The following is a 13,411-nucleotide window of genomic DNA, read 5'->3' on the forward strand; positions in this document are numbered from 1 at the left end:
GAATTCTGAGAGGGCTTGATAGGGTGGACTCTGAGAAATTGTTTCCGCTGGTCAGGGAATCGAAAACCCGGGGGCACAGTCTCAGGGTAAAGAGCCAATCATTTAGGGCTGAGATGAGGAGAAATTTCTTCTATACCCCCAGAGGGTTGTGGGGATAGACAGATTTTTGGGCTCTCTGTCTCTTTGGAATCAAGGGAAATGGGAGCAGGTGGGAAAGCAGAGTTGAAACCCAAGATCAACCACGATTGTATTGAATGGCGGAGCAGGTTGAAGGGGCCTGTGGTCCACTCCTGCTCCTATTTCTTGTGTTTTTATGTTTATCACATCGCTGTTTGTGGGAGCTTGCTGTGCGCAAATTGGCTGCCGCATTTCCAACATTACAACAGTGACTACACTTCAAAAATACTTCATTGACTGTAAAGCGCTTTGGGATGTCAACAGCTGGTGAAAGAATTGTAGAAATTTATTCATCACGTTTCCCAATCTGAGACGATTGAGTAAATTATCGATAGCTGTAAGTGGGATGAGGGGTTTGGAAAAAACATTTAGTAAATTTATACCTGTGACTGCCCTGTAACAATTGAAGATTCCAGCCATCTCTTAGCCTTGGTCTCACCTTTATAAGCTGAGCAGTCACCTGGTTTGGGTTGGACAGTTAGATTAGTTCTAGGATGACTCAGACTGCGGCCCTGAGCACCCGCTGCGGTAGAAGAGTAGACCTTTGGTCCTGGAGGCCTTAACGCTAATGGTATTTCCCCTTTCTTTGGCGACAGGCGGGTCAGACGGCGCTGATGTTAGCGGTCAGCCACGGGCGGGCAGAGATGGTGAAGGCCCTGTTGGCGTGCGGGGCAGACGTCAGCGTCCAGGATGACGATGGGTCGACAGCACTGATGTGCGCCTGCGAGCATGGCCACGTGGAGATTGTCAAGCTCCTGTTGGAGATGCCGCGCTGCGATGTAACTTTAGCGGACAACGTGAGTGAGTTAGATGGGGAACTGCTCCCTGCGGTGAGACTGGTGCAGGTTCCCCCCCCCACCCCCGGCCCACTGAACCGGTTAAAACGCAGGAAACGCCCAGGCTGCAACATGGCCTGCACCAGGTGGCTCAACTAAAATTGACCTTGGGCCGCAGAGGGGGACAGAGCAGCCAGAATTCCCGCTCTGATTTGCTCCCCCAATCCAAAGTTTGCACGGATTGATGTTTGAGGGAAGCGAGGCTGATGCCCGGTTGCAATGCCCTGCATGGTATCTGGCTAAGGTGTCTTGTTTAAGCTCCCACCCCAGGTGAGGTGCCTTGGGGCAGCAGAAGGCTTTGGACTGAATTCAGTGAGAATCAGGAGAGGAGGGAGAAATATTTAACAGAAGAGTAATGAGAGGGAAAAGATGTGTCATCACATATGAATCACTGAAGTAATTTACTGAGTATTATTCAGACACATACTGGTATAGTCAGATGGTGTTTATAGTACATTGGATGAATGGCACAAGAACAGTGCATTCTGAGATGACACATACTGTGCGTAGAGGGTATACGCAGTACAGCGGGATGGGTACAGGGACAGTGTATACACAATATTGTGATATCTTGGCAGGGCAAAACCACTGGTGTATGCACTGGAGTTTTAGTACCTAACTGAAATGCACAATCCCATCCTCTTGTGACCATTTGTGTATGCGCCAGTGGTTTTGTCCTGCAAATCTATCACCGTCTGGCAGCGAGATGGGATTGTGGGTTTCCCTGGGGGAAGGGAAAAGGGTGATATTTTTGACTGAAGCAGGCCCAGATGTGGTTGAAACGCTCAAGAATTTGCTTGCCCCTCCTAGGCCAAAAGACAAGCCACTGTCAGACATTTTGTGTAAGCTTGAGCACTGCTGCAGTCCCAAGTCACTGGAGTTTGCAGAAAGCTATCATTCGGAACCAGGAATCAGTTGCCCAGTGAGGACATTGGAGAGTTTATTGTGGCCTTGAAAAAGCTGTCCATTCATGGTCACTTTGGAGAATTTCAAGAGAGAGCGTTGCAGAAGGGATTTGTGCGCGGTTAAAAAAAGTGAAGGCATTCACGGTAAGTTGCTGATGTTGCCAAAGTTAACTTCCGACATAGCTTGTCAAACAGCACCGTCCATGAGCACGGTGGAACGTGACTCGAGAGAGGTCAAAGTTAACAACCGTCAATCATCTGCTGAAGTACATCAGCTGTAGCTGAGCAAGCTGAAGGCCCCAACACCAGCAGTTAGTAGTAGCAGTGGTACTACAAAGTCCTGTTGCCGGTAGTTAGGCCAACTTTGGGCATAGAATTGTCCATTTGTGAAGGTAAGGTGCTTCAGCTTCAAGAAGAAGGGTCACTGTGCCAAACGGAGAAAACACTGGCTGGACAAAATGGCAGTCACTGCACATGGCTGTCAAACAGGTTGATGAGAGGTCAGTTGAGATCCATATGACCTTAAGCACAAAGATGTCTAGTGGAAATTCACCGGGCATCGTGGTCCAAGTAGCCTTGGATGGGGCTCCGGTAAACATGGAAACCGTCAGGGGCGCATCAGTCAGCACGATTTCCGAATCACTACGTCTTGAAAAATTGAGTCAACATCAGCTGGAGAAATCACGCATTGAGCTTTGCAGTTATGGAGGAGAGAAAATTCCCATAATGGGAAGTGTGTCAGTTCCCTATCACACACAATGAGCAATGTGCAAAATTGCCCACCATAGTGGGGAAGGGTGAGAAACCAGCCTTGTTCGGAAGAAACTGGTTACTAAATTAAATTGGATTGAGCTTCCTTGTGTCAAAGCAAAATAGTAAGACGATGTGATCAACAAATACCCTCTGATGTCTAGCCAAACTGATTCAAGGATACAAGGCTAATGGACAGATACAGAGGAACATAAGACCAGTTTATTGCAGGCCCCTTCCATGACCCTATTCTCTAAGGGAGAAAGTAGAGCAGGAACTGAAAAGACTTGAGACTGTGATATCTTTGCAGAACAGCAACACTGGTGCATACACAAATAGTCACGAGATGGGGCTGTTACAAATATAATGGTAGTTCATTCAAGGAGCACTTTTGTGAAGCCCAAAGGCTAAATCACAATGTAACTTACATCGAAAAATTCATATAAAGCCTAAGTAAATCAGGTTAAACACGTACAAACATGTAACAATCATGTAGTAACAAAAATAGACAAACAAATTCAGCAGCTGTGAAATCCTAGGTAAGAGGGAAGTGGTGGGCAGGAGACTAAAAGAAGGGTAATGTTGAATTAAAATGATATTAAAATTACAAACCAATATATCATTCCTATGTTAGAGGCATTGACGTACACATTGATTAGGGGGAATATATAGGAGAACAGGCACACAGGCAGCAAGTGCACAGTACAGAGGGAAACGGGTATAGAGACAGTGGCTGGGATTTCCTGACCCCATTGTGGATGGGACTCACCCGGGCACATTCGGCAGCCCAGCCAAAAGTCCATTGACTCTTGGCAGGAGCAGACAATCCAGGCAGCAGGCAGGGCCGGAAAATCCCGATCAGTGTGTACACAGTACAGGGAAAATGGTCCAGGGAAGGTGTGTACACAGTACAGGGGGAATGGTACAGAGAAAGTGTGTACATAGTACAGGGGGAATGGTACAGAGACTGTGTGTTCACGGTACAGGGGGAGTGTATAGTGAGAAAGTGTGTACGCAATACACAGGAAATAGTACAGAGGCAGTGTGCACACAGTACGGGGGAATGGTACAGGGAAAGTGTGTACACAGTACAGGGGAGCGGGTAACGAGGAAGTGTGTACACTGTACAGGGGAAATGGGTACAGAGACTGTACACAATATAGGGGGAATGGTACAGAAACAATGCATACAAAGTACAGGGAGAGCAGGGAAAGAGACTGTGTGTACATAGTACAGGAGGAACAGGGACATACAATGTGTACACAGCACAGGGGGCATTGTACAGACAGTGTATACATAGTACAGCTACCGTGGGTGTACAGACAGTGGGCTGAATATCCCAACCATTTGGAGACAAGGTTGGAGATAGGGGATGGGGGCTGGGAACAGACAGGGGAGCTGCTTTTGGATGGCTTCCCAATGCATTTGTGTCTCCAAGGTAACTTCCTGGGGAAAACAGCGAAGAAATGTGGCAGGCAGCCAATTATGCCACTTAAGAGCCCAATTACAGGCTGCTTTCCGATAGAGACGGAACCTCTCGCCAATGGAGTGGCTGCCCACTATGTGCAGAGCCCACCAGCTCTCTAGAGATAGGCAAGGAGCCATCACCACTACCTTTAAATCCCCCCTGACCCCCGACCCCCCAGCTCCCCGGGGCCATGGGAATCAGAGGGCAACAGCTGCAGGCCATCCTGTGTAGGGGTTTCCCCTCGAAACCGTTGGCCTGACAGCCGTGACCACACTTACTTTTAATCATTTTCGAGGTTTCCTGAGGACTCCTCCATCTTGAGGCCGCTGCATGGTCACCCACCTAAACCTGCAGCTTCCACCTCTCCTGGGCGGAGCTGCTGACCACCCACAGCCTCGAGCGCTCCCATTGGCCCTCCCCACGGCTTGGCCCGCCCACCGTCCCTAATTGGATGGAGCGCTGGGGGGTCAGCATGCTGGGAAATTCAGCCAAGCGTGTGCGGAGACAAGGATCTGACTGTATTTTTAAGGGGCAGGACACTCTTTGATGCTTTGTTTGCCTATCTACAGGACGGTAGCACCGCACTCTCTATCGCAGTCGAGTCTGGACAAAAGGAGATTGCTGCCCTTCTCTACAAGCATCTGAATCACTCCAAGGACCCCCGCAGCTCTTCCCCGGTGAGAATCCCCAACAACCCATCCTCAATCCTGCGCCCAACATTAACTGAGCCAACGAAACCCGCAAAACCCATCGATTTCCTCCCAGTGCCTTAGTCTCTTTTCGACGGTGTAGCTGGGCCAGGCCATCTCGAAGGGGTCTCCATGACAACTGTCAATCGCTCAGCCGGAGATTCCTGTCGGACGGGCTCAGGACTGGACCAGCTTTACCTCACCACATTTTAAATCCAATTTTTGTTCATTATCTTTCCCACTGTGTTAACATCTTTAACCTGTTCCCACCTAATTATCTCTGCCTCGCTCTGTCTCTCTCGTTCTGTTTGGCGCAAGTAGGGAGTGCTCAATGTGTCCCCTTTCTCTGGTGCCCCCATCCCCTGTGGTGCCTGTTGTATAAGGCAGGGCAGAGAGGCTGTGTTGATCTTGTATGGAATCTTGGTTGGACCACGCTTAGCAGAATGGGCACCATTCCGGTCCCCATTATTACCAATAGGGTACGGAAGCACTGGAGAAGGTGCAACCAAGATTTACAAAGATGATATCAAAACTGAGAGGTTATAACTATCAGGAAAGAATGAACAGACTGGGGCTGTTTTCTATAGAAAATGGAAAATTGAGGGGGCGCCTGATAAAGATCTTCAAAACTATGAAGGGCTTTCATCAGGTAAAATGTTAGAGAAGATGTTTTCACCTTGGGGAATCGAAAACTAGGGACCAGAGATATAAGCAAGTCATTAACAAGTTCAGGAAGGGATTGAGCTGAAACATCTTTGCCCAGAGAGAGTTAGAGTGTGAAACTTGCTACCACACTGTGTGGTTGAAGCGTAGACCCATTTAAGGGGAAGCTAGATAAACACTTGAGGGAGAAAGGAATAGAAGTGTAGGGTGAGATAAGGTAGGATGGGAGGAGGCTCATGTGAAGCAACTAAAGTAGCATAGACCAATTGGGCTGAATGGCCTGTTTCTGTGCTGTAAATTCTATGCAACTGTTCGTTAGATACAGCCCTGGGCAGTTAGTGCCCTCACCTGGTGATAATATGAATTGCCTCAGTTTTTTAAAAGGTTTTCTGGTGGTGAATTTATTATTTAGAGGCTATGAGTACCGTTATCCCAGTCATAGAGATAGATCCAACCATTCACAACCTCGGGTGGGTTATCACATTTTACATGCCGGTAATTGTCCCCCTTCCCCAAGTGTCCTGTAATTGTTAAAAAATAAACCCGGTCCACTATTGGACTGGCCACAAAAGAGCTACCCTAATCCAGTTACAATCCCGAGTGACACTTCCATATCCCTTCACCACACAAGGTTCATTGATACCTTTGTTACCTCTAGTTTCCCAACCAGCTTCCCACCTTCCATGCCTCCCAAACATGAGCTCATACCAAACTCTGCTGCCCATATCCTGACTCACGCCAAACCCCATTGGCTTATCACACCCCATCCCCAGTGATCGCCGGGTTCCTGGTCCCACAACAGCACAATATTAAAATTCTCATCCTCATTTTCAATCCCCTCCATGACCTCACCCCTCCCTATCTCTGTAAGCTCGCGGATATCTCCCCTCTGCCGATTTTGGCTTCCTGTGCATCACCAATTCCATCATTAGTGGTTGTGTCTTCAGTTGCCTGGGCCCTAAACTCTGGAATTCCCTCCCTAAAACTCTCCACCCCTCTTTATACATTTCCTGCCTGACAGACACTTCTTAAAAGTTTTTGGTCACTTATCCTAATGTCTCATGTGTCTCAGTGTCAAATTTTCTGTGATAGTTACTCTTGCTTAGGGCTTTGGGATGTTTTACTACATGGGTTTGTCTCTCTGTATCAAACTGTCAATGCTGTTCATCCGGCTCTTTAGTTAGTGAGTAAATGAATCAATGTGACCCTCGCTCTGTAGGATATGCATTGCTTCCCATTCCTGTCTCTGTGCTCACAAACAGGTGCCCAACTCAGTGAAGTCTGATTAAAGATAAGAAATAGGAGCAAGAGTAGGCCATTCAGCCCTTCGAGCCTGCTCTGCTACTCAGTACCACCATGGCTGATCACTTACCTCAGGGACTCCTCCTTAACTCCCTTAGTATCCAAAAATCTATCAGTCTCTGTCTTGAATACTTAGCAACTGAACATCTCTGGGGTAGAGAATTTAAAGATTCACAACCCTCTGAATGCGGAAGTTTCTCCTCATCCCAGTCTGTCTGATTTGGCGCTGTGTAGATAAAAGAACAAATGTCTAACCCTGGCTGTGCTTTCTTAATCATTTGCAACAGGCTCCACCTGCTCACACACAGATCCTGGCTCACCCCTCACCGTCTAAAGCCCAGCAGTAGGCCCGAGTGCCACTCGATTCAGCTCCTTATGCTGCACCAAGTGGAAATTCAACAGGAATTGCCTGAACAGACTGAGGGCATCTCTCCCCAACACCGGGCACAGCCGGGGCACCTCCTTGGCGGGGTAGGCCCAGATTGCGTTCGACACTGAGGTACTGCGGCCGAGCCTGTCTCGGAGGACAGCTTGTACACTGAGGCACGAGGTCTGAACAAAGAGAGCGAATGGAAACTAAAACCCTCACATCAGCAGGTGGTAAACCTGCAGCTTTAACCTGCGCGACAATCTCACAATCCGTCCACCAGCCTTTTATATGAAGAAGATATATAGACGTTGTAAAAAGAACAGTCGGCCTATGTTTGATTCGGTTTGATTCTGACCATCTCTGGCTCCTCTCCCCCTCCTCCCTTTAGGTCAGTTGACACCTCACCAAGATTCTCAGGAGCTGTTTCCGGCCTGGGAGCTCCCCTCACCATCTCCTGAGGGCTGTGCTTCTATCGATGCTTCAGCCAGTGACGCTGGTGCAGACAAACAGCATCTCCAGGGCCTGCACTGTAGAGTTTAGACTGACAGGATAGAGGGAGCTATCATGCAGGCATCAGGCGATACTGCCACCCAGTTGTTCTCCAGCTCACGCTGGCAGACTCTAGAGCGGCCTTGTTAGGATGGCACTGGGTCAACCAGTGTCCAGCTGAAGGTGAAGCTGGATTCACACCCCCAGGGCTCTGAGACTTAAGGCCAGAATCTGGTTCTGAACTCCCCTGAACACGCAGTCAAACAGCTCTGCCTAATATCAGTCAGCGGGAGATGGTGAGAATGATGCAGGTGCTGAGTATTATGTGGGGCTGTGTTAGCCCAGCTTAAGCAATGGCCTGACCCAGAGTGAAAGGTGGGGGGGGCGGGGGCGGAGAAAGGTCAAACTTCACTGACCACAGTCCTCAGCTGCCAACTCGGAACTGGCAGAGCCCGGGATGAAGGAGTGGACCCAGTTGGTACTCGATTTATGGACCCAGCCGCCAACTCCCTCAGCCGGGCAATGATGCACGACTGCTAGAAAACTGAAAGAGGAGAGCAGGGAGCGGAGATTAACCATTTAAACAGTACAGAGGGTGTGATGCTTCAACAAGCAAATTGTTTTGTGGTTGGATTGGGGGAGGGGGAAAGCCAGGAAACAATGACTACTTTACCCAGCTAGAGGACCAGTGTGGACCAGCCCAGTGTCATAGACCAGAGGCTACAGAGAGTGGAGGGAGGAAGGTTGGAGACATTGGCATGAAAAATTGGTTGGGGCCTAGGAATGGGCAGCCATTCTACCGCTCTGTTCTCCTCATTGTGTTTGAATTCCAAATGCTTTATTTAAAACATCACCGGATTTGTTTCAAAGGGAATATGGAAAGCTCAGGACCAGGCTGTACCCAGTGTTGAACATAAAGCAAGTTACACCGTGCACCATCATACACCCTCCCTCCCCTCACACCCATTGCACACACTTGATATATAAGCCAAATGTATTGGAGTTATTCTCGTGTATATTATTAAGCTGATATTTACAGGTCTGGTTACAGTCTTGTCTCCTGCCACTCTCCGTTTTATCTATTACTAATAACCAGTTGTACTTCATTCCTATTGATGTCGCTGGGATTGGTGCTTTCTGTGGGGGACCTAGACCTGCCCCTTCCCTTGGTGTCTTTGTATTAGCCTTTATACAGAAGTATCTATCAAAGAGTTTTGTAATCCACATATTGAAATATACTGAAAAGGGATTATTACTGGCCTGTGCTTTATTTCATCAACCATCTCCCCGTGCAGGAAAATCTTGCTAAGACTTCAAAGGTGACGAGGTGGAGAATCACAGGGCGACTGGTGCAGTTCCTGTCTGGCAGATCACTACCGGGAGAAGGGCTGAGCGTTCAGTAGGGATCTGTTTGGATCAATGTACAGCACAAATCTATTTGGAATGAATCTACATCTGTGCAGCCTTGTAATTGCACCACTCCTGTCAGGTTTTCCACTAGAGATGGTTCGGTCCACACGTGTCCATATAAACCTGTCACACTATGAATGTGGCTGCTTTCCATTGCCCTGGCAGCTTCCACTGTAAATGTGGACGTGGGAGTTTATCATAGAAATATCAAAATAAGGACTAAAATCTGAGTTCAAAACGTGGATTGAATTATATTTTCTTGCCAAGGTTCATTCTCCCATTCTCTGAATCGGCTTTCTTGAGGATAATACTTGATTTTGATGGTTTCCCCTGTGTGCCTTGCTACAGGAGATTAACTGATGTACATGTATATATGCACACACACACACACACACACACACACACATATGCATATTTTGGATGAGATATTAAGTCAAGGTTTCATCCGCCCTCTCAGGTAAATATAAAAGATCTCATAACACTATTTCAAAGAAGAGCAGAGGAGTTCCTCCCAATGTCCTGACCAATATTTATCCCTCAATCAATTTCAATAAAACAGGTTATCTGGTCATTATCACAATGCTGTGTGTGAGAGCTTGCTGTGCACAAATTGGCTGCCACGTTTCCTGCATTAGAACTATGACTACACTTCAGAAATTAATTAATTAGCTTTAAAGCACTTTGAGGTGTCCTCAGGTCATGAAGAGCTCTATATAAACGAAAGCTCCTCTTCTTTCTTGTGCAGACCTCTATACAACATTTACAAGGAATTCTTGATGAATATACCCCATTTTACTGATATAACCTTTGAAACTTAAAGGACCTCTTCACAGTCACTCCCATTACAGGACTATAAGACGTAGGAGCAGAAGTAGGCCATTCGGCCCATCGACTCTGCTCCGTCATTCAATGATATCATGGCTGATCTGGTAATCCTCAATTCCATTTTCCGGCCTTTTCCCCATAACCCTTGATTCCCTTACTGATTAAAAATCTGTCTGTCTCAGCCTTGAATATACTTAATGACCCAGCCTCTACAGCATTCTGCGGTAAAGAATTCCACAGATTCACTACCCTCTGAGAGAAGAAATTCCTCCTCATCTCTGTCTTAAATGAGCGACCCCTTACTCTAAAATTATACCCTCTGGTCCTAGACTCTCCCACAAGGGGAAACAACCTCTCAGCATCTACCCTGTCACGCCCCCTAAGAATCTTATATGTTTCAATAAGGTTGCCTCCCACTCTTCTAAACTCCAATGAGCACAGGCCCAACCTACTCAACCTCTCCTCATAAGAAAATCCCTCCATACCCGGGATCAACCTAGTGAACCTTCTCTGGACTGCCTCCAATGCCAGTATATCTTTCCTTAGATAAGGGAACCAAAACTGTTCACAGTATTCTAGGTGTGGTCTAACTAGTGCCTTGTATAGTTTTAGCAAGGCTTCCCTACTTTTATACTCCATTCCCTTTGAAATAAAGGCCAACATTCCATTTGCCTTCCCTATTACCTGCTGAATTTGTATGTTAGCTTTTTGGGATTCATACACAAGGACCCCCAAATCCCTCTGTGTTGCAGCTCTCTGCAGTCTTTCTCCATTTAACCAATATTCAGCTCCTCTATTCTTCCTGCCAAAGTGCATAACCTAACATTTTCCCACATTATATTCCATCTGCCATGTTTTTACCCACTCATTTAACCTGTCCAAATCCCTCTGTAGACTCTTTGTGTCATCCTCAACACTTGCCTTCCCACCTATTTTGGGTCATCTGCAAACTTGGCGATAGTACATTAATTTCCTCATCTAAGTCATTAATATATATTGTAAATAATTGTGGCCCCAGCACTGATCCCTGTGGCACTCTGCTAGTTGCAGGTTGCCATCCTGAAAATGCCCCCTGTATCCCTACCCTCTGTCTTCTATTAGTTAGCCAGTCCTCTATCCAAGCTAATGTGCTACCCCCAACACCATGGGCTCTTATCTTATTAAGTAGCCTTATGTGTGGAAACTTTCCCCCTCCCTGAGGCAGCACAATGTCTGCAGCTCAGACTCTAGCTCCTTAACTCAGATCCGAAGTTCCTCAAGCTGCCAACACTTGGAACAGATGTGCTCACACTGGATCACCTTGGTGTCCAGCAGCTCCACATCACCTATCCTGCCATCGCTATCTTATTTTAGATATAATATCCCTGCTCTTTACACTTTATTGAAATTAATTCATTATTGAAAATAATTATTATACTTAAGCTATTTTTAAGAAAGAGAAAATAAAGACTAGAGATTTAAACACTAACTATAGACCTTAATTTTAATCTAAAGACTAGAAATACTCACCAATTCAACTCACCAATCAGCTGCTCTCTGCACTCTTTTTAAATGAAGTCTCCCCACTCTGTTTTACATTAAGTCCACACACATCCAGTCTCTATTTAAATTAAGTCAATGCTCACCCATTCTCTATTTTAAATAAAGTCCACGCTCACCCGCTCCCTATTTTAAATTAAGTCCACGCTCACCCACTCTCTGTTTTAAATAACATCCACACTCACCCGCTCTCTATTTCAAGGAAAGCAATTATGAGAATATATTTGCTTTCTTGATGAGCGACTGAGATGTTGATCATCTGCCTCATTAAGTTCATGCCGAACCTCAATATATGCTTGCATTTATATAGCAACTTTAACATAATAAAACATCCTAAGATGCTCCACAGGAGCATAAAACAAAGTTTGACACTAAACCACATAAGGTGATTCTAGGACAAATGGTAAAACACTTGGTCAAAGAGGTATTTTTTGAGGAGCAACTTAAAGGAGGAAAGAGAGGTGGAGTACTTTAGGAAAGGAATTCCGGGGCTTATAGGCCCAGCAGGTGAAGACGTGCCCACCAGTAGTAAAGCAATTGAGGTTGGACTTAGAGGAGCACAGATATCTTGGAGGGTTATGGGGTGGAGGAAATTAGATAGGGAGAACACAACATCCAGCTAAAGACTTGCATTGACTGTTAACCAGAATTGTCAGACACACTGTCTAAGACTCTGAAAAAATACGTTATGGAACATAGAATATGGTGAGATTTCAGTTCATTCAGGGAGTTGCTGTTGCAATATGTACTGTTGTAGAGACTGATGGTAGAGGCTCCAACATTCTTTCCATCATATGGTTGGCCCAGATTCTCTCCCACTCTTACCACCTGCTATTGGTGTATGTTGGAAAGGTTTAAAAGTTGACACTCAGCTTGTTTGACCATGTTATGGATGCCCCTTCCTTGGCCAAAATCCTGTGGTGGGAGTTGAACCCAGCTCTTTACTGGATCAGAGGCAGGGACGCTACCCACTGCGCCACAAAACTTCCATGTAGGTTTGGTAGGATATGTTTATTTGCGAATGAGGTTTAATAAGTATTTGCTCCAAAGTACAGCAGCAAGTCCATGATGTGTGAGGATACAATCTGCAGCTGCGTTTGAGTCTTGCTGCCAGTAGATGGCGCTGTCATACAGCCCTGCCAAAGGAAATGGTTCATTCTAATAGGTGGATGTCCCATTCACTGAATCAGACAGCAGAAGGCATTATGTGAATCACAACTGTTTTATTGTTAAACTATAGTTTGAACAAATACCAATTTCCACTCTTCCCTTCTGGATCCTTTCCTGGTCCAGGCCCACAATCTCCCTCTGCTGGGGGGAAAACCTAGTTCATAATAAGTACCGGCTTCAACGAGCATCACCTGCTCTCAATCCACCTTGAAGCTTGGTCCTGGTTTACTCGTAAAGGGACCTGCATTTCTAACATTGTTACATTCTACAGCAACAGTTTGAAGTTTGTTCAGGGCGTTTGTTGTACTTTAGCATGTGTGTGTTTAAAGTTAAACCATGGGAATTACAGCACAGGAGGAGGCCATTCAGCCCCATCACACCCAAGCAATGTTAGCTCTTCAACAAGGCTGTTTCCTTTCAACAACAATAGCTTTTATGTTTACAGCATCTCCCAAAGCACTGCACAGGAGCATTATTAAATAAAATATGACAACGACCCGCATCAAATATGAGGTCAGATAAACAACATCTTGGTCAAAGAGATTTTAAGGAGTATCTGAAAGATGGAAAGTGAGGTAAAGAGGTGGAGAAGTGGGAAATCCCAAGTCCAGGCAAAGAAAGACACAGCCACCTAAGGTGGAACAATTAAAATTGTTGATATCGGAGAGGCCGAAATTAGAGGGGTGAAGATTTCTCAGACGATTGTAGGGCTGGAGGAGATTACAGAGATGGGGGGAAGGGCAAGGCCACAGAGGGATTTGAAAACAAGGACGCAAATTTTAAAATCGAGATATGGCTTGACCAGGAGCCAGTGTAAG

The 13,411-nt window shown here is 46.3% G+C and overlaps 1 protein-coding gene across 6 annotated transcripts in view; it reads left to right on the forward strand.

Moving 5' to 3' along the window:
• kank2 (KN motif and ankyrin repeat domains 2) overlaps positions 1-8,904 on the forward strand; it is a 110,969-nt gene extending 102,065 nt beyond the window's left edge. For all 6 annotated transcript variants that reach the window (XM_041177120.1, XM_041177117.1, XM_041177116.1 and 3 more), the window contains 3 exons: positions 774-974; positions 4,706-4,813; positions 7,078-8,904. In XM_041177120.1, coding sequence (XP_041033054.1) covers positions 774-974; positions 4,706-4,813; positions 7,078-7,137 — 369 coding nt within the window. In that variant the 3' untranslated portion in view covers positions 7,138-8,904. The remainder of the gene's footprint in view (positions 1-773; positions 975-4,705; positions 4,814-7,077) is intronic.
• Positions 8,905-13,411: the final 4,507 nt, after the last annotated feature.

The sequence above is a fragment of the Carcharodon carcharias genome, chromosome 30 (assembly GCF_017639515.1).
Source record: "Carcharodon carcharias isolate sCarCar2 chromosome 30, sCarCar2.pri, whole genome shotgun sequence".
Taxonomy (NCBI): domain Eukaryota; kingdom Metazoa; phylum Chordata; class Chondrichthyes; order Lamniformes; family Lamnidae; genus Carcharodon; species Carcharodon carcharias.